Here is a 20,371-nt window from a genome sequence, read left to right on the forward strand (position 1 = left end):
ATTGTGGGGTGTTGTGTCTTTATCTGGAGGTGTCAGTGAAACAACACCAGATCCCAACAGCAACAACATCCAGCCAAATGATGGACTCAGATTTGGCCATGAAAGATGGCCAGGAGGGGTGTGGCCAGTGTAAGTTGTGGCCATAAATGGCACCCACTGAAGAGTCCAACAGGAACTCATCATGTCAACCCAGTGACCTACCTTTTCTGAGAGCACAGATCCTGGAGATGCAGAGCCTGCTCCTGACTGTCACACTGTGTGGCCTGGTTGCTGTCTTACAGGCCCAAGGTGACCTGCCCTTCCTCTCAGAAGAAGAGAAAGTAAGGCAGGGAGGGATGGTGGATGGTTGTATGTGGAAGCCTTGATGGTTGGCCAGGGCCTGGGGAATGGAGTTAGCGCTCACGAGGGTTTCAGTCCTCTGAGTCTGAGCAGAAACTGCTGTTCTCCAGCACACATGGGCCTCCTGGGCCACAGAGTTGGAGCAGGAAGGGTCCTAGAGCAGTGACACCAAGGACCAGAAAAATCTCACTTAATAGGACCTTTATGTGTTGCTTCCTAGACTCCTGGGGGCTTTGAGTCTTTGGAGGCAGACACTTTTTGCTTCTACTGGGCCACCAAACTGTAGTTCTAGTCTGATTTTAAGCATCATGGGGTTGGAGAGTAGAACCTCACCAACTCGGGGTCTCTGGGCTATGTATTCAGGCTGCATGCCCATGGGAATCTGGGGTAGACTAGGAGCTGGGCAAGTGTGGGCTCAGGACTGTCTGCTGCAGCTCTCAGGTGTGTGGTTCGTAAAGGCTACAGTGAGTGAAAGGAGCCGGACAGCGCTGAGGAGACCTCTGGTAGTGTCCCCTCTTGGAGTATCATGCCCGCAACCAGGAACTTTGGAGGTTGAGACCACTGTCACATGAGTGTTCTCCATGCGTCTTTTCAGCCGTCTATCCCTCCTCTATCTGTGCTGGGACACTGATGACAGAAAACCCCCTCCTTTGAGTGTCAGTAATCTCAACACCTAAACCTTGCAGGGGTTGATGTGGGATTTCAGGGGTCGTTGTGCTAGGTGACTTCAGTGGAGCACAGGCGTGTGTTCTGAGAGAGGCTGTGGGTTGGTTTCCTGTGTTTCAGATCTGAGGGTCAAGATTCCGTATGCAGAGAACAGAGGAGCCTGGTCAATACAGTGCCTGTGAGTCCCCTGTCTCAGCTTCTCCGCCTGTTGCTGCGATAAAACACTCTAATCAACACTGCCTAGGGGAGAAAGGGTTTGCTTTAGCTCACAGTTCGAGGTGCAGCCCACAATGGTGGGGCATTCCAGGCTTCTGGAGCATGAAGCAGCTGCTCATATTACAGCCAGAGTCAGAAGAGAGCAGGGAATGCATTCATGCTGGTGCTCAGACGGCTTCTCTGTTTCACACAGTCCTGGATCTTCTACTTGTGAAATGCTTATGCCTACAATTAACATGAGTCTTCCACACACTAATTAATGTAATCAATATTATTCCTGTTGTCGTAGCCAGCAGAACAAAGCCCAGGCAATTGTAGATATGTTCAGTTCTTTGCAAACATGGTACCCCTGGCTGCACGTGCTTGTCCCTTTTAAGGCGAGCTCCTGGGGTTGTAGCATCCCTGCTCTGCTTAACTCTCAGGAGGGCCTATCAGTTAATTCCCAGGTACTTTAGAGATCACAGGCTAGTCCAAAGAATAGATCATGCTTCTCTAGAGATATTCTTGTGCAGGGTCAGACAGGGAGTCTGTAGCTTAGGATACAGAAAGTGGGACAAGGCAGCTGCTAGGCAGGCAGTCATACACAGCCTCCATCTTCCCTGATGCCCATGGCCCAGACTCCATAGCTGAGAATAACACCTTTCTAGGAGGAACCTCTATCTTGTGATGGGGCCACATCAAGGCCTGGAACCAGTTGGCTGGATGCTTAAGGGTTACTGATGAAACTCTCTAGACTGTTCCTTAGTATTCTCTGAATATTGTCTTTGAAAAAGATCCTACCTGTCCTTTTCTCTTTATTCTGCAGTCTTGGGTCAGATGCTCTTCTACATCTATGAGCTGCCAGCGAAGGACCACTACATCGTATGCCTTGAACACCTTTTGTTTGGGAAAAAGTTCCAAATAGTAGACCTCATTGGTGAGGGACCCCAGAGACTCCATCTCCTGTCCGGGCTCTCTACCGCCAATAGCTGTTTGAATGTTCACAGATATACCCTGTCACTGGGAATTAAAAGACCCCCTGGGTGTCCCTCTAGCATCTCTGGATAAGGTTCTGTGTGGTCATTGTGCATGCTTTGACGTGGGGCGGGGTGGTCTGAGGAGATGTAGCCTTGAGCAGAGACAAATAGGACAGAAGTTCCAGCCAGTGACTTACTACGTGTCCCTTCCCGGGGTCTCGGATGTCATAGCAGCCAGGTCTCATTGAAAGCTGATGTCCTATAAGAGCCTTTAGTGGGCAATGGCTCTAGGGAAGATGAGGGAGATTAGTGACCCTAAAACACAGGGACCTTCCTGATTAAAGTGTGACATTACTTGTCTGCTTAGGATGTCAAATATATCTTTGGTCTTAAGGTGGTCCTATGTGTCAGTGATACCAACTTTCTGTGGACAAGCTACCCATCCATATCCAACCTCATGGTTGCTCTAAAACCTCTTCCCCTGTTGCTCCATCTTCTCCAGGCTGAAACCCCTAGTGCTGGGCAGAGTTTTTGTGCTTGTGGCACTGGCTACCAACAGAGCTGTGCAATCATGACTCTTCTAACCATCTGGTCTCTGCCTACAGGAAAGCATCCAAAAGGAAACCTAGAGGTCCTGGAAGAATTTAAGGAAGTCATACAGCACAAAGGACTTCTCCAAGAAAACGTTATTTTGCGTAAGCAGAGGGGTGAGAAAATGCTCTGTTCTGCTTCTCCCCCACGTACCCTGTGTGCTACCCATAAGACTACTACCCTTGTGTAACCACGTGCCTTCCTTTGCCAGTTAGCCCTTTTGTGATTTTAATTATGGGGACAGAGGAGCAAAATGGATCTTCATACTTTACACTTTCTAGTTTCTTTTTCTTGCTTTTACAGAACATTGTGTTTCCGAACATGACAGTGGTAAGTGTAAGGAACTTTGATAGAGCATAGATTTGCCAGTTCCAGGGGTTAATGTTTCTATCTGTTCTTGGTCTTGCTCCCCTCCTCTCACTCAGGAGGGAACCTGCTTATCCAGGAGGCAGTGACCACTCTAGCAGGTGTCCTCAAACATAATTCCCAAGATACTGGGGAAATGTGTCCTTTCTTTTCCCAGTGTCCTTCATTTCCACCTGGTCTAATCTCATGCCCTAGGTACCCATAAAACACAATTAGAGATCTACAAGGTCAAGGGAGTCAGGATTATTCAGGGGCCCACGTATTCTCAGTAGACTTCCCAGAGACTTGATGGAAGGAAGATCCCCAATAGGCACCTACCTCCCAGGTAGCTAGTCTCCAACTGCTATTCTTATGATAAGGGGAGGAATCCCTCACTTCTCTTCCTCTCTCTCTGTCACAGCTCTCCAAGACCACAACTGTTGAGCTGTTTTTGACACTAGCATATGGCAATGACCACAGTGGACTGCTCTTCTCCCTGGACCACACTCCACTGAGCTGCATTTCCCCCACCTGAGACCCACTCCTTCCATAGTTATTCCCCAGTGCACTGCCCTCCTGCTTTAACTTTCAGCCTCTGCCCCTGTCCCATCTGAATCTAATAAAGAGTTCAGCATTTTTTTTCTGAGTTCAGTTTTGATGTGGCAAGCCTTCTTAGTTCACAAGGTATTAGAATGGACAGATACCAGACACCAAATAGCACGAGCACCCAACAGTCCTGTAGAGCTATGTGACATCTTGGAAGTTTAAGGATGTACAGCCAATGCCAAGTAGTTTCAAATGGTGTCTGACACTGGGGCAGGAGACTTTAGGTAGCCACTAGGGTGGGAAGCACTGAGCAATGGGCAAATATCTGAAGGTCCCTACAGACATATTGGGGAACTTTATGCAATCAGGAGGGAAGTTTGAGGGTTAGCGGAGGGGGAGGAAGATTGCTGAAGACTCTCATCATCCCTCAAACAAGGCAGACCTGGCTGCGGTTATAGCAATGCTATGATGGGTATGACCAGTCACTCCACTTGAATGAGAGCATCTGCACAGAGGGAAACTCTTGTTCAGTTCTGTGAACAAGAGCAGAAACTTGTGACCACCAAGATCAAAAGCCCAGTGATGTGGTTACTGCTTTTGTTTTGTTAAACAGCAGTGATTTTCCTATTAAAATGTCTCATCAACACATATGTACATGTCCACAGATTACTGCTATGTTCAGCCTCAGTCACAGAACTGCTGAAAATATATAACTCTTACTTATGTATGAAAGAAATATATATATATATCCCACCTTCCTCAAAGGTTCAATGAATTTTAGAGAAAGACTGAGCAGAAAGAATGTAAGAGTTATAGGAATGGGTGGGACTGCTATGTATCTATTTATTTCAGATTGGAGCATTCTCTTTCGGAGAGAATTTCAGGAGGACCACAAAACTCAAAACAAATTTATAAGATTTATGATCCTTCCCTGACTCTTCCCTATCACCTAGATTGCAGGTAAAAAGTTGTTAGGAAAGAGGAGACTCTTTGATGGAGCTGCCTAAAACCTGTAGAGGGAGCTCAAACTGCTCAGCTTCCGTGAGGCATCACCAGTGAAGAGGGATGTCTATGTCTCTGTCTCCCATCCTCAATTCACTGACTTTATAGATGCGTGTTTTCTTGCCTACTTTTAAAGTATGTGCTGGGTATTTGAATTCAGGTCTTCTTTCTTGCTCAGGAAGTATTTTGCCCACTGAACCATGTCTCTTACAGCTGTTTCATCCATTCTTTCAGATGCCTTTCAGATACAAATCTGTAAGGCATTCATTAAGTATCATTATATAGCTGAGTCTTCCTATAGACAATGCTCAAGATCTGAAAATCCACTGTCATCCATTACCAACAAGTTCCAGTTGATCTTGAAAGGCTATGGGGATATAAAAAAGAGACAGTGCCATAATGTGGCGCAAAATTTCTCATCATTCACAGCAAACAATTCACCAATAGATTCATGTTGGGCATTGCAGCATGGAATGGAAGCACTATAGTATTTAGTTTGCTACTGTCAGGTCCAAAATAAATTCCAAGCAGACGGCTAACTGTGGGACTTATTAACATAAAAGGCACGGGCATGCCTCCAGGCTCTCTCAGCATTGCAAATACCTATTACAGAGGCTATGCCAAAATTCTGTCTCCTCTCAGCTTTTCTCACCCTGCCCCCTATCCTAAACTTTATCTCATGGGTTTCTAATGTGGAATGTCCTTCTGTATATATGTTGCTTTTATTGGTTGATGAATGAAGCTGTTTTGGCCAGTGGCTTAGTAGAGTAAAGCTAGGTGGAAAATCTGAACAGAGATATATAGAGAGAGTAGGCAGAGTCAAGAAGACTTCATGTAGCTGCTGGAGGAGAAAGACACTGACGCCAGAACCTTTCCACACTTTTGTGGCAATACACAGATTAATAGAAATGGGTTAATTTAAGTTATAAGAGCTAGAAATATGGCTGAATCATTGGCCAAGCAGTGTTGTAATCAATATAGTTTCTTATGATTATTCAGGTCTTAGCAGCCGGAAATGAAACACAGCCTCTGTTTATAAAATGGTGCACCAATGTGGGTCAACTACATCCACATAAAATCTGAGAGAGCTTGGGAAGGAATTCTAGACACAAATGAACAGAATTAAGCACAGCTTCTTGGTATTAGCATTTTCTCAGGTGGGCTCTGTTTGCTAGGGGCAAGCAGAGGCACGATTCCTTTAAGAGAAGGCTTCCTGACTCAGCATTAGCAGCAAAACTTGCATGTCTCCTTTAAGAGCTGGATTCCTCAATTATGCTGGTGTGGTCACAGAGCACTTCAATGGAGTCTGTGAGCAGCATGTTACAAATTGCTTGATGGCGACTTAGACCCATGGGAGCAGGGGCAGTGAGCATGGCTTGCAGAGGTGGTAAACATGTCATACAAACAGACAGGGCCATTGAGTTGGTCCTAGCCAAGTCCACTTAGCATTTCAAAAGTACTCCTGGTTTGAAAATGATTAGAGATATGCAATGAAGACAAATTCAGATGAAAAAGACCTCTGAATGGTCACAATATTAGATAAATGTATATAGATAGTTATAAAAAAATAGGTTTAAAAAATAAATAGAGGTCTTTAAAGAGACAATAAAAGTAATATAAAAGAGTACAGAACCTCATAGATTAAAGGAGTCAAAAAAGTAAGCCATGTAAAGATAGAGTATACATAGAGAGTCTGAATTATGAACACTCTTGTGTTCTCTTTGAATTTTTTGATTGTTAATGAGATAACTGCAGAGAGACACTTGATTCTGGGGGTTGTTAAGTTAACCAATATAAAGGTATCTTGTCTTCAAAATTTGGGTCTAAGGATATGTTACTTTAGAAAAGAGGTTCTGTTTTTGTTTCCACAGAAGATGAGAACCTGTAGATTCTTTCCAGGCTAATGTGGTTTGATGGAACAAGACCCCCCCAAAAGGTCTCCATGAACCCTAAAAATACTTTACCCCAAAACAGCAGGAAGCAGTTTGGAGAAAACAATGCCCAAATTCCCAAAACAATTGTTTATAAATGTTTGTTTTTATTTAAAGGGGATATGATATACAGATGAATACTTTGCATTGATATGTATCTTGGTCTATTGATACAAATTTAAGGTTGATTTTGTTATACTGTATATATGTATTTCTGCTCTTGTTTAAGGTATTGTGTTTGTACAGCTTGTTTAAAAATGTAATGAATAATTAAGAAATACAAGTTAATAAATAGTCATTTATTATAATCAAACTTTTAGTCATGCTAGTTAGGTTTCTTTGATATATAGAGATATATTTCAGTTAGGTAATCTTCAGTCCTTCAAAGACCTATAGAATTTTGCATTTAAAAAAGGTTTTAAGAATTTGATCTTTTTTCGATAAGACATGTCTGCTTTGGGGGGCACCAATCTACTTAAGAGGTTGATGGGGAGCCCTGGACAGGGAACTCTGAAGTTCCTCATCCCCCACCCTATACTCCCTGGGCTCCCTGCAGGGGCTCTACACCCTGCATACTGCCTCTCTCTTCTTGTCCCACCCAGCTTGCATCCAGAACCCTTCTTCCTTCTGCCCCCTTTCCTCTTTGGGCACATAACACCATCCAGCTCAGTCTGTCTGGCGCTGGGGGCAAATCCTCAGGGCAAGTAGGCAGACGAGACTTCCTTTGTCTCTCCAGCCTGCCTGCATCAAGCAAGGTAAGGCCTTTGTTTACAAACTACCCAACCTGCACGGAGATCTGATCTCGGCACCAGGAGAGACAGCAGCGGGGTGAGTTTGTGACCTGACTGGCGGGGGCAGAAGCAGCCCTGGACAGGGAACTCTGAAGTTCCTCATCCCCCACCCTATACTCCCTGGGTTCCCTGCAGGGGCTCTACACCCTGCATACTGCCTCTCTCTTCTTGTCCCACCCAGCTTGCATCCAGAACCCTTCTTCCTTCTGCCCCCTTTCCTCTTTGGGCACATAACACCATCCAGCTCAGTCTGTCTGGCGCTGGGGGCAAATCCTCAGGGCAAGTAGGCAGGCGAGACTTCCTTTGGTTCACTGGCCTGCCTGCACCAAGCAAGGTAAGGCCTTTGTTTACGAACTACCCAACCTGCATGGAGATCTGATCTTGGCACCAGGAGAGCCATCAGTGGGAGAGCTAATCTGGGTACCAGGAGAGCCGTCTTTGGGCACGGAGATCTGATATTGGTACCAGGAGAGACATCACTGGAGCACCAGGAGAGCTATCACTGCAGGGTGCCATCACTGGGAAAGTACATCAGTAGGCAAGGAGACCTGATCCGGTAAAAGAAGATCCATAGGGGAGCATTCGGAGAAAGAGATGGGCAGGCGCCAATGCAAGAATTCACCCAACAATCTGAAAAACTATATGAAACCACCAGAACCCAGCGACCTCACAACAGGAGGACATGAACACCTTAATCATGAAGAAGTAGATAAAATTGACTTTATGAAAGTGATTGACGCCCTTAAACAGCATGTAAAAAATGCCCTTATAGAAATGGATGAGAAGTATAACAGAAAGTTTGAAGAATTGAGTAAATCAGTGAATGATACCCTAGGAAACCGAGGAAAAACAATCAAACAAATAATGGAAACAGTTCAAGACTTAAAAACTGAAATGGAGGCAAAGAAGAAAACACAAACAGAAGGCCAGCTGGACAGGGAAAATCTAGGTAAACGAATAGAGACTACAGAAACAAGCATAACCAACAGAATACAAGAGATAGAAGAAAGAATCTCAGATTCTGAAGATACCATAGAGAAAATAAACACGCTGATCAAAGAAAACAGCGCAAGGCCAACAAATTCTCATCACAAAACATTCAGGAAATATGGGACACAATAAAAAGACCAAACCTAAGAATAATAGGAATAGAAGAAGGAGAAGAAGCGCAGCTCAATGGTCCAGAAAATATATTTAATAAAATTATAGAAGAAAACTTTCCCAACCTAAAGAAAGATATACCTATGAAGGTTCAAGAAGCATACAGAACACCGAATAGGCTGGATCAAAAAAAAAATCCTCTCGCCATATAATAATCAAAACACAAAGCATACAGAATAAAGAAAGAATACTAAGAGCAGCAAAGGAAAAAGGCCAAGTTACTTATAAAGGTAAACCTATCAGACTTACACCTGACTTCTCTATGGAAACCATGAAAGCCAGAAGGTCCTGGATAGATGTACTGCAGAAACTAAGAGACCATGGATGCAAGCCCAGACTACTATACCCAGCCAAGCTTTCGTTCACTATAAATGGAGAAAACAAAATTTTCCAGGATAAAAACAAATTTAAACAATACGTAGCCACAAATCCAGCCTTACAGAAAGTAATAGAAGGAAAATCACTAATCAAGGAGTCCAACAATGACTACAGTAACTCAGACATCTAGAAACCCTTTACCAGCACATCTCAAAGAAGGGAAACACACAAAATCTACTACTAAAAAAAATGACCGGAGTTAACAACCACTGGTCATTAATATCACTTAATGTCAATGGACTCAACTCACCTATAAAAAGGCACAGACTAAGAGATTGGATACGAAAACAGGATCCAACATTCTGCTGTTTACAAGAAACACACCTCAACCACAAAGACAGGCACCTACTCAGAGTAAAGGGCTGGGATAAGGCTTATCAAGTAAATGGACCTAGGAAACAAGCAGGTGTGGCCATACTAATTTCTAACAAAGTTGACTTCAAACTTAAATCAATCAGAAGAGATGGAGAGGGACATTTTCTACTCATAACAGGAACAATTCATCAGGATGAAATCTCAATCCTGAATATCTATGCCCCTAATATAAAAGCACCCACGTACGTGAAAGAAACATTGTTAAAACTCAAGGCAGCCATCAAACCGCACACATTAATAGTAGGAGACTTCAATACTCCTCTCTCACCAATGGACAGGTCAATCAGACAGAAACCTAACAGAGAAATAAGAGAATTAATGGAGGTAATGAATCAAATGGACTTAACAGACATCTATAGAATATTCCACCCAAACAGGAAAGAATATACCTTCTTCTCTGCAGCTCATGGAACCTTCTCAAAAATCGACCACATACTCGGTAACAAAGCAAACATTCACAGTTACAAAAAAATATTAATAACCACCTGTATCTTATCAGATCACCTTGGATTAAAGCTAGAATTCAGCAACAATGCTACCCCCAGAAAGCCTACAAACTCATGGAAACTGAATAGTCAACTACTGAACCATACCTGGATTAAGGAAGAAATAAAGAAAGAAATTAAAATCTTCCTTGAAGACAATGAAAATAAAGAAACAACATACTCAAACCTATGGGACACTATGAAAGCAGTCCTGAGAGGAAAGTTCATAGCACTAACTGCCCACTTAAAGAAAACAGAGAAAGCACACATTGGAGACTTAACAGCCCACCTGAAAGCTCTAGAAAAAAAAGAAGCAGACTCACCTAGAAGGGGTAGAAGACTGGAAATAATCAAACTGAGGGCTGAAATCAACAAAATAGAGACACAGAAAACAATTGAAAGAATCAATAAATCAAAAAGCTGGTTCCTGGAGAAAATCAACAAGATTGATAAACCCCTATCCAAACTAATCAAACGGCAGAGAGAGAATTTGCAAATTAATAAGATCAGAAATGAAAAGGGAGACATAACCACAGACACAGAGGAAATTCAGAGAATCATTAGATCTTACTACAAAAGCCTGTATGCCACAAAACTGGAAAATGTAAAAGAAATGGACACTTTTTTAGATAAATACCATATACCAAAGTTAAACCAGGACCAGGTGAACAACCTAAATAGACCTGTTAGTTGTGAAGAATTAGAAGCAGTTATCAAAAACCTCCCTTCCAAAAAAAGTCCAGGACCAGATGGTTTCAATGCGGAATTCTACCAGAACTTCCAAGAAGACCTAATACCTATACTCCTTAAGGTATTTCACAATATAGAAACAGAAGAGTCATTGCCAAATTCCTTTTATGAAGCTACAGTAACTCTGATACCAAAACCACACAAAGACCCAACCAAGAAAGAAAATTACAGGCCAATCTCACTCATGAACATCGATGCAAAAATCCTCAACAAAATTCTGGCAAACCGAATCCAAGAACACATTAGAAAAATTATCCATTATGATCAAGTAGGCTTCATACCAGAGATACAGGGCTGGTTTAACATACGCAAATCTATCAATGTAATCCATCATATAAATAAACTGAAAGAAAAAAACCATATGATCGTTTCATTAGACGCTGAAAAAGCATTTGACAAAATTCAACATCCCTTTATGATAAAAGTCTTGGAGAGATTAGGGATACAAGGGTCATACCTAAATTTAATTAAAGCTATATACAGCAAGCCGACAGCTAATATCAAATTAAATGGAGAGAAACTTAAAGCCATTCCACTAAAATCAGGAACACGCCAAGGCTGTCCACTCTCTCCATACCTCTTCAATATAGTTCTCGAAGTTTTAGCAATAGCAATAAGACAACATAAGGGGATAAAGGGGATTCAAATTGGAAAGGAAGAAGTTAAACTTGCATTATTTGCAGATGATATGATAGTGTACATGAGCGACCCCAAAAACTCCACCAAAGAACTCCTACAGCTGATAAACGCCTTTAGTAATGTGGCAGGATACAAGATCAACTCCAAAAAATCAGTCGCCCTCTTATACACAAAGGATATGGAAGCAGAGAGGGAAATAAGAGAATCATCACCTTTCACGATAGCCACAAAAAGCATAAACTATCTTGGGGTAACTCTAACCAAGGAAGTGAAAGATCTATTTGACAAGAACTTTAAGGCATTGAAGAAAGAAATTGAAGAGGATACCAGAAAATGGAAGGATCTCCCTTGCTCCTGGATTGGGAGGATCAACATAGTAAAAATGGCAATTCTACCAAGGGCAATTTATAGATTCAATGCAATCCCCATTAAAATCCCATCAAATTTCTTCACAGATCTTGAAAGGACAATAATCAACTTTATATGGAGAAACAAAAAACCCAGGATAGCCAAAACAATCTTATATAATAAAGGAACTTCTGGAGGCATTACCATCCCTGACTTCAAACTCTATTACAGAGCTACAGTAATGAAAACAGCGTGGTACTGGCATAAAAACAGAGCAGTCGACCAATGAAATCGTATAGAAGACCCGGATTTTAACCCACAAACCTATGAACAACTAATTTTCGATAAAGGAGCTAAAAGTATACAATGGAAGAAAGAAAGCATCTTCAACAAATGGTGCTGGCACAATTGGATGTCAACCTGTAGAAGAATGAAAATAGACCCATATCTATCACCATGCACAAAACTCAAGTCCAAATGGATCAAAGACCTCAATATCAATCTGAACACACTGAACCTGATAGAAGAGAAAATGGGAAGTACCCTACAACATATGGGCACAGGAGATCGCTTCCTATGTATAACCCCAGAAGCACAGACATTAAGGGCAACATTGAATAAATGGGACCTCCTGAAACTGAGAAGCTTCTGTAAAGCAAAGGACACTGTCATTAAGACAAAAAGGCAGCCTACTGACTGGGAGAAGATCTTCACCAACCCCGCTACAGACAAAGGTCTGATCTCCAAAATATATAAAGAACTCAAGAAACTAGACTTTAAAAGGATAATTAACCCAATTAAAAAATGGGGCACTGAACTGAACAGAGAATTCTCATCAGAAGAAGTTAAAATGGCCAAAAGATACTTAAGGTCATGCTCAACCTCCTTAGCGATCAGAGAAATGCAAATCAAAACAACTTTGAGATATCATCTTACACCTGTCAGAATGGCTAAAATCAAAAACACCAAGGATAGCCTTTGCTGGAGAGGTTGTGGAGAAAGGGGTACCCTCATCCATTGCTGGTGGGACTGCAAACTTGTGCAACCACTTTGGAAATCAGTGTGGTGGTTTCTCAGAAAAATTGGGATCAACCTACCCCTGGACCCAGCAATAGCACTCTTGGGAATATACCCAAGAGATGCCCTAGCATATGACAAAAGCATTTGTCCAACTATGTTCATAGCAGCATTATTTGTAATAGCCAGAACCTGGAAGCAACCTAGATGCCCTTCAATAGAAGAATGGATGAAGAAAGTGTGGAATATATATACATTAGAGTACTACTCTGCGGTAAAAAACAATGACTTCTCGAATTTTGCATGCAAATGGATGGAAATAGAAAATACGATCCTGAGTGAGGTAACCCAGACCCAAAAAGAAGATCATGGGATGTACTCACTCATAATTGGTTTCTAGCCATGGATAGGGGCCACTGAGTCTATAATTTGTGATCCTAAAGAAGCTAAACAAGAGGGTAAACCCAAGGAAAAACATATAGATATCCTCCCAGCTATGGGAAATAGACAAGATTGATGGGCAAAAAATGGGAATCTTGGGGGGTGGGGTGGGATGGGGATGAGGGGAGATGGGGAGAGAAAAGTGTGAAGGAGAGGATGAGGGGAACTGGGGGAATCGGGGTGATTGGGGGTAAAGGAAGGTTGGATGGGGGAGCAGGGAAACTCATACCTTAGTTAAGGGAGCCACCTAAGGGTTGGCAAGAGACTTGAACCTGGAATGGCTACCAGAAGCCCAGGGCAATGTCCCCAGTTAGCTCATTGGGGCACCTGAGGATAGGGAACCTGAAATGAACCTATCCTATAATCATACTGATGAATATCTTGCATATCGCCATAGAACCTTCATCTAGCGATGGATGGAGATAGAGACAGAGACCCACACTGGAGCACCGGACTGAGCTCCCAAGGTTATAATGAGGAGCAGAAGGAGAGAGAACATGAACAAGGAAGTCAGGACCATGAGGGGTGCACCCAACCACTGAGACAGGGGGGCCGATCTATTGGGAGCTCACCAAGGCCAGCTGGACTGCTACTGAAAAAAACATGGGATAAAACCGGACTCTCTTAATGTGGTGGACAATGAGAGCTGACGAGAGGCCAAGGAGAATGGCACAGGAACTTTCATCTGGCGATGGATCGAGAGAGAGACAGAGACCCAATTTGGATCAACCGTCTGAGCTCTTAAGGTCCAAATGAGGAGCAGAAGGAGGGAGAACATGAGCAAGGAAATCAGGACCACGAGGGGTGCACCCACCCACTGTGACAGTGGAACTGATCTATTGGGAGCTCTCCAAGGCCAGCTGGACTGGGACTGAATAAGCATGGGTTGAAACTGGACTCTCTGAACAAGGCGGACAATGAAGGCTGATGAGAAGCCAAGGACAATGGCATTAGGTTTCGATCCTAATACATGAACTGGCTTTGTGGGAGCGTAGCCTGTTTGGATGCTCACCTTCCTGGACCTAGATAGAAGTGGGAGGACCTTGGTCTTCATGTAGAGCAGGGAATTTGGACTGCTCTTCAGTATCGAGAGGGAGGGGGAGTGGACTAGGGGGAGGAGAAGTGGAGTGGAGATAGGGGGAGGGGAGCGGGGGGAGGGGGCAATATGTGGGAGGAGGGGGAGGGAAATGGGAAACGGGGAGCAGTTGGAAATTTTAAGTAAAAAAGAATAAAAAAAAAAGAGGTTGATGGGTATTGAAGACACTTATTATGGAATTTGCCTTCAATGTGAAAAGGCTAGCCATTTGGCAAAAATCTTCTCTTGCCTGGACTGCTTGATGGTATACTGTATAAACTGGATATGCAGAACCCACAGAAAATGACTGCTGAACTTGCCTAAAGAAAGTGAAGCAGTTCTTCAAGTTTCCTTCTTCGAGAAAGAATCTGTCAAATTTCTGCAGGAAACAGAAGAAAGCAAATGATGAACTTTGCCATTACAAGGCAGAACACATCTTCAAATTTCCTGCTTCATGTAAAAGTCAGCTGGATATTATGGACCTAAAGGCTGAAGATGAATACCCCAACATTACAGAAGAACTTTGGGTGACTGTTTAGGCAGCAAGATGTCTCTGCCAATTCTAGAACTTTGGAAGTTTCATACACTGTACTTCCTGTTTACTTAGGTAATATTATATCCTTCTGGGGTCTTTGAAGAATTTAAGACAGATAGTTATAGTTTTCCTTAGTGATGAGAAAAGATAAATTAGATATGAAACTTTAGACCCACAAAGATAAAATAGATGATAAAATATTTTCTTTAATTTTGCCAGATACAAACATACTAAATATTGTAACTGTAATTCTTGCTTGATACCTGTTTTGTCATATGTAATTTTACTATGTTAAATTTAAAACCTTACTTTTTATTTAGACATAAAAGGGGAGATGATGTGGTATGTCCTTTTGTATATGTGCTGCTTTTATTGGTTGATGAATAAAGTTGTTTTGGTCAATGGCTTAACAGAATAAAGCCAGGTGGGAAATCTAAACAGAGATATCTAGAGTGAGTAGGAAGTGTCAGGGAGACATCACGTAGCTGCTGAAGGAAAAAGAGGCTGCAATCGGTAAGCCACACTCTCACGGTAATACACAGATTAACAGAAATGGGTTAATTTAAGATGTGAGAGATAGCTAGAAATATGCATATGCCTATGTCTTTGGTCAAGCAGTGTTACAATTAATAAAATTTCTGTATGTAAAACCTGTATTCAGGTCTGGGCAGCTGGAAAATGAAATACAGCCTTGGCTTACAGGCTTCCCTTCCCCCAGCTCCTCATTCCTATGTAACCCTGTAATTTGGCCATACACTGCCTTTGCTCTTCTGCTTCTCTTAGCCCTCTCCCTTGGTTCTCCTCTATTGTTCTCTCCTGCTTCCTCTCCTCTCCTGGCCCACTTCAGTCTACGGGCCATGTTTAGTCTAGTACTTTTTCTACCTGCTTCTGTATGCTTCCAGATGCGTCTGGTTGTACTCTCCATCATATCTACAATAAAACCCTTTTCCTCAACAGTACCTTGGAGTGGTCATGTCCTCATTCCATTTAGTATTTTCTGCGGTCATCCTCCATGGTCTACTCAGGCTCTTTATCCTGGCATGTGGCCACAGCTGTAGGGTGGTTACATCCTCTCATTCCTGATAGACTAGCTGTGTCCACCCCGTACCACTCAACTCAACTACTAGCCAAGAAGTAGCAGAGCTACACTCTCACCTGCCTCCTGAGCTAGCTCCCCAATTCAGACAGACTGTAGAGAAGCCCAGATTTGATGTTGCATTTTTACTCTTACTGTTTTGGCTCTTTGGGAGGACCTGTCAACCAGCTCCCAAACAAATCATACATGGAGTCTTATCATTACTTATAAATGCCCAGCCTTAGCTTGGCTTGTTTCTAGTCAGCTTTTGTTAACTTAAATTATCCTGTCTACTTTTTGCCTCTGCAATTTTATCTTTCTCTATTTCTGTATACCTTTTCTTTACTTCTTACTCTGTGTCTGGCTGTGTGGCTCAGTGGCTGGCCCCTAGCATCCTCCTTTCCTTGTTATCTCATGTTCCTTCTCTGTCTGTTTATTCTCTCTGCCTGTCAGCTCTGCTTATCCCTTCACCTGTTTCACGACTGGCCATTCAGTTCTTTATTGGACCATCAGGTGTTTTAGACAGGCAAAGTATCACAGCTTCACAGAGTTAAACAAATGCAGTATAAAAGAATGCAGCACATCTTTACATCATTAAACAAATGTTCCACAGCATAAACAAATGTAACACATCTTAAAATAATATCCCACAACATTTCCCCCTTCTTTAAAAAGAAAAAAATGAAAGGTTTTGGCTTTCACATAGTAAGGTTACATATAACAAAAACAGTTATCAAGTAAAAATTATTTTACACTTGGCAAATTCATAGAAAATGCTAATTCATCTTAGTGAGATCAAAATTTAAAAGTAAACTTACTTTCTATCATAACTAAGAAAACTGAAACTCTTATTATTTAGTCTTTATATCCATCAAAAACCCCAGAAGGAATTAATATTACCTAATAACAGAAACATCTGCCTGGACAGTTACTCAAATTTCCTCTGCAGCTTCGGGCATCCATCTTCAGCCTACAGGCCTAGAGGAGATGGTAGACTTCTCAGTGAAGCAGGAAATTTGAAGGACTTTCCTGTCTTGTTTTGGCAGAGTTCATCAATTGCTTTCCTCCATGTCCTGCAGAATGTCTGGCAGATTCTTTCATGAAGCAGGAACCCTGAAGGACCCTCACACTTTGTTTTGGCAAAGTTCAGCAGTCATTTTCCTGTGGGTCCTGCATGTCCAGTTTATACCACATAAAGTCAACAGTCAAGGCAAAAGGGATTTCTTGACCAAATGGCCAATCTTGCTACAATGAAAGCAAACTCCTAAGGAGTTTCTTCAATGCCCATCATTTTCTCTGGAATAAATTGGTACTGCCAGGAGCAAATGTGTCTCATTGTCATGAAAAACCTTATGTTAGCAGAATATTTTAAATGCCATATTCTGTAAGTATTTGAAAACCATTTGTGTATCTAAATATACTTCTATCTGACCTTGAAAAACATACATAACATCTATAAATCTGATTGCTGTAAGTTACTGCTAGCCCATGTTTCTTAATTATCCTGAGTAATTTATAATAATAGCTTTCAGAAACTAGAATTTTATCTTAAATTTTTAATGAACTGCATAGTTATAATACCCTAAACAAGAATATGTATATGTTCACAATTATGATTAATCATTACTAATAAATAATAATTATTCTTTAAAAAATAATATATATGTATAACTTTATACTTGTATAAATATACTATATCCCCCTAAATGATAACAAACATTCATAATCCACTAAATAACCAAAAGTCTCCCATATCCCATCTCCTGGGAATGTGGGTATTGTGTTTTCGAGACTTCTTCCTGCTGAATGTGGACAAGGGCATCTTTTAGGGTCCCTGAGAAAATCTGAGATAATGCCCAAGTCCTGGCAAGACCAGTTATATTTTTTGTTGATAGTGTAGGTTTGTAACACAATCTGGTGATAGCACCAACATTGCCCATGTTACTAAGGATTGCTTTGGCTATTTGGGGTCTTCTGTGTTTGTGCATAAAGTTTAGAATAGCCTTTTCCATTTCTATGAGGAAAGATGCTATAATTTTGATGGGGATTATATGAAATCTGTAGGTTGCATTGATAATATGGATGCTATCCAGTATTGATTCTGCTAATTCATACACAAGGAAACTTTCCACAGTCCAATTTCTTCTTTATTTATTCCCTGTGTTTCAAAATGTTCATTCTTTCATTCTTCACGCCACAGAAAATTATGTTGTTGAGGCTTTTAATTCCCTTAGCTGGTTTTATTCCAGGATATTCTATTTATCATTTGGAAATCAATGCTCATTAGATCAGTTTCTGAATTTCTGTCTCCACACAACCCTTATTGGCATGTGGGAAAGCTGTTGGGTTGGTTTGTTTGTTTGTTTTCGAGACACAGTTTCTCTATAGTTTTGGAGTCTGTACTGGAACTCACTCTGTAGATCAGGCTGGCCTTGAACTCACAGAGATTCACCTGCCTCTGCATCCCGAGTGCTGGGATTAAAAGTGTGTGCCACCATTTGCCTGCTTGCCTGACTTAAATTGATGGGTTTTTACAAATTGATTTTGTAATCTGATGTTTTTGTGAAAGTGTTTATTAGTTCTTAGAGTTTCCTTGTGAAGTCTCTGAAGTCTCTTACAGAGAGGATCACATCATCAGCAAATTCTGATATTTTGACTTTTTTCTTTCCTTTGTATCCCCTTTATTTCTTGCTCTTGTCTTATTGCTCTAGCTAATACTTTAAGAATCATTCAGTAAGATAGAGAAAGTACACAGCCCTGTCCCTGCTGACTTCAGTGGCATTGCTTTGATTTGTCTCCACTTAGAATGATGGTGGCTGTATGAATTTGCTCATCCCATGAAGAGTTCTTTCGCAGCCATGATCTCAAAGGATGGTTGGCCTTTCTCAAAGAGCTTTTCTCCATCTCAGATGACTGTGCCATTTCTGTCCCTAAGCGCATCAATGTTTTGTAGCCCATTTATGGCATTGCATATATCATACCAGTTGGATAGTAGTAAAACATTGTGATATGTTGTTAAATGCGTTGTCTAAATGTAACTGACAGGTATTTTTTTGCTTCCATGTTGATCAGGAATATCAGCCTATAATTCCTTGCTTGTGTTTGTCAGGATGATACCGGCTTCACAGAAGAGTTTGGTAGCTCCCCCCTTTATTTGTTTATTTATTTGTGGAATGGATTCAGGACCATTATGTTTGTTCTTGGAAGAATTCAGCATGGATACATTTGACCCAGTCTTGGTCAGTTTGAGGACATTTCATTGCTGTTTTATCTCACTGCTCAGTGTAGAACACTTTCAGTTTTCCATGTTCCCTTGTTTAATTTTGTTAGACAATAGTATAGAACACAATCCATTTCTTTTATATTTTCCCATTTATTGAGTAAAAGTATTTATAGCATCAAGATCCTATGAATTTTATGGGTAGTAGATATGTCATCTCTAACATCTCTTCTGTTTTTTTATTTTATGTTTCTTTTGTTTAGTTTTACTAAAGGTTAACATTCTTGATACCCTCTTCAAAATGTCAATTTTTATTTTATTTCTTATCAATACTGGTACTTAGGGGAACATGTCCCAAAGTTTACTTGCATCTGTGTGCATCAGGAACTTTGTGGTCAGGGAAGACACAGGGGAGAACCATTGACATCCATCTTATTTAGTGGGGTCACAGTGCCAAAAGTCCCACATTTCCCAAAACAAGAGCCTCCAGAAATGACCAAGAATTCAAAACTCCAATGATCCTGTGTGTAACATTTCAGACAACAACCAAAATATCCCCAAATACATAAAAGCAGAGCACACACACATGCACACACACACACCCTACCAACCCTCTGGCAAGTATCCACACATATGAATGTGCACACACCAAAGAAGGTGTACAGACATTCACAGTCATGCTGGCATTCCCATATATGAACACAGGGAAACACATAAACATGCATATAAATACATTTTCAAAACATACACACTGCTACAACTGCAGAGAAAAATACAGGTACAAGTTCACACAAACAGGCAGAGAATACCAGCACAGAGAGACATGTGTACATGTGAACACAAACACATATACTTATATGCTGTTTCCCACAGCTACCCAGACCCACAAGCACCTTCAATGCACATAGCTACACACAGTTATACCTGTGCACAGAAGCAGGACAATGAATTTGCATTGTGGTGCGGCAAAGAAAGGAAGTGAAAAGTGGGGATTCCCAGGGGACTTTGGTCAGAGATCTGACTCCCATCCTGTCTTGGAGCCTGGAAGAGGGAAGGCAGCTGGGCTATGAAAAGGTATTTAGGTGCCATGTGGGGTCTGGATGCTAGTTTGGTGTGGAGCGTCAGGGAGGTGTGCACTATCATGAGGACGAGAAGCAGGGGCAAGACTGGACATAGTGGTCAGGGTGTTGCAAGGGTGACACCGTATCTCAGCTCTCGTGGGACTGTGGCTGCAGAAGACACTCCTGCGTCCACCTCTGCTGTGTGGAAACAGATTGGTGACTGCTTTCTGAACTGGAGGTTCTGAGAGGGAAGAGAATGTATTGTGACTTTGTGTGTGTGGGAACACAGCCATGCATGGGGAGGTTTGGAAATCTGGAACCCTTGTTTTTCTCCAGGCTCTGGGTTCTCAGATGTCACTTCCCATTCTTTCTACCAACAAGGCTTCCTGAGAATTTGTGAAAGCACAGTCAGGAGGCTAATTAAAGAA

General features: G+C 41.8%; 1 protein-coding gene across 1 annotated transcript; it reads left to right on the forward strand.

Annotated features, from left to right (window-relative positions):
- Positions 1–227: 227 nt before the first annotated feature.
- On the forward strand, positions 228–2,958 carry Obp2b (odorant binding protein 2B). The gene is made up of 5 exons (XM_057754620.1): positions 228–320; positions 774–871; positions 1,140–1,183; positions 2,027–2,137; positions 2,783–2,958. Exons 1-5 carry the CDS (start codon positions 228–230, stop codon positions 2,956–2,958), a joined length of 522 nt encoding a protein of 173 aa, XP_057610603.1.
- Positions 2,959–20,371: the final 17,413 nt, after the last annotated feature.

Source organism: Chionomys nivalis, chromosome 22, assembly GCF_950005125.1.
Source record: "Chionomys nivalis chromosome 22, mChiNiv1.1, whole genome shotgun sequence".
Taxonomy (NCBI): Eukaryota; Metazoa; Chordata; class Mammalia; order Rodentia; family Cricetidae; genus Chionomys; species Chionomys nivalis.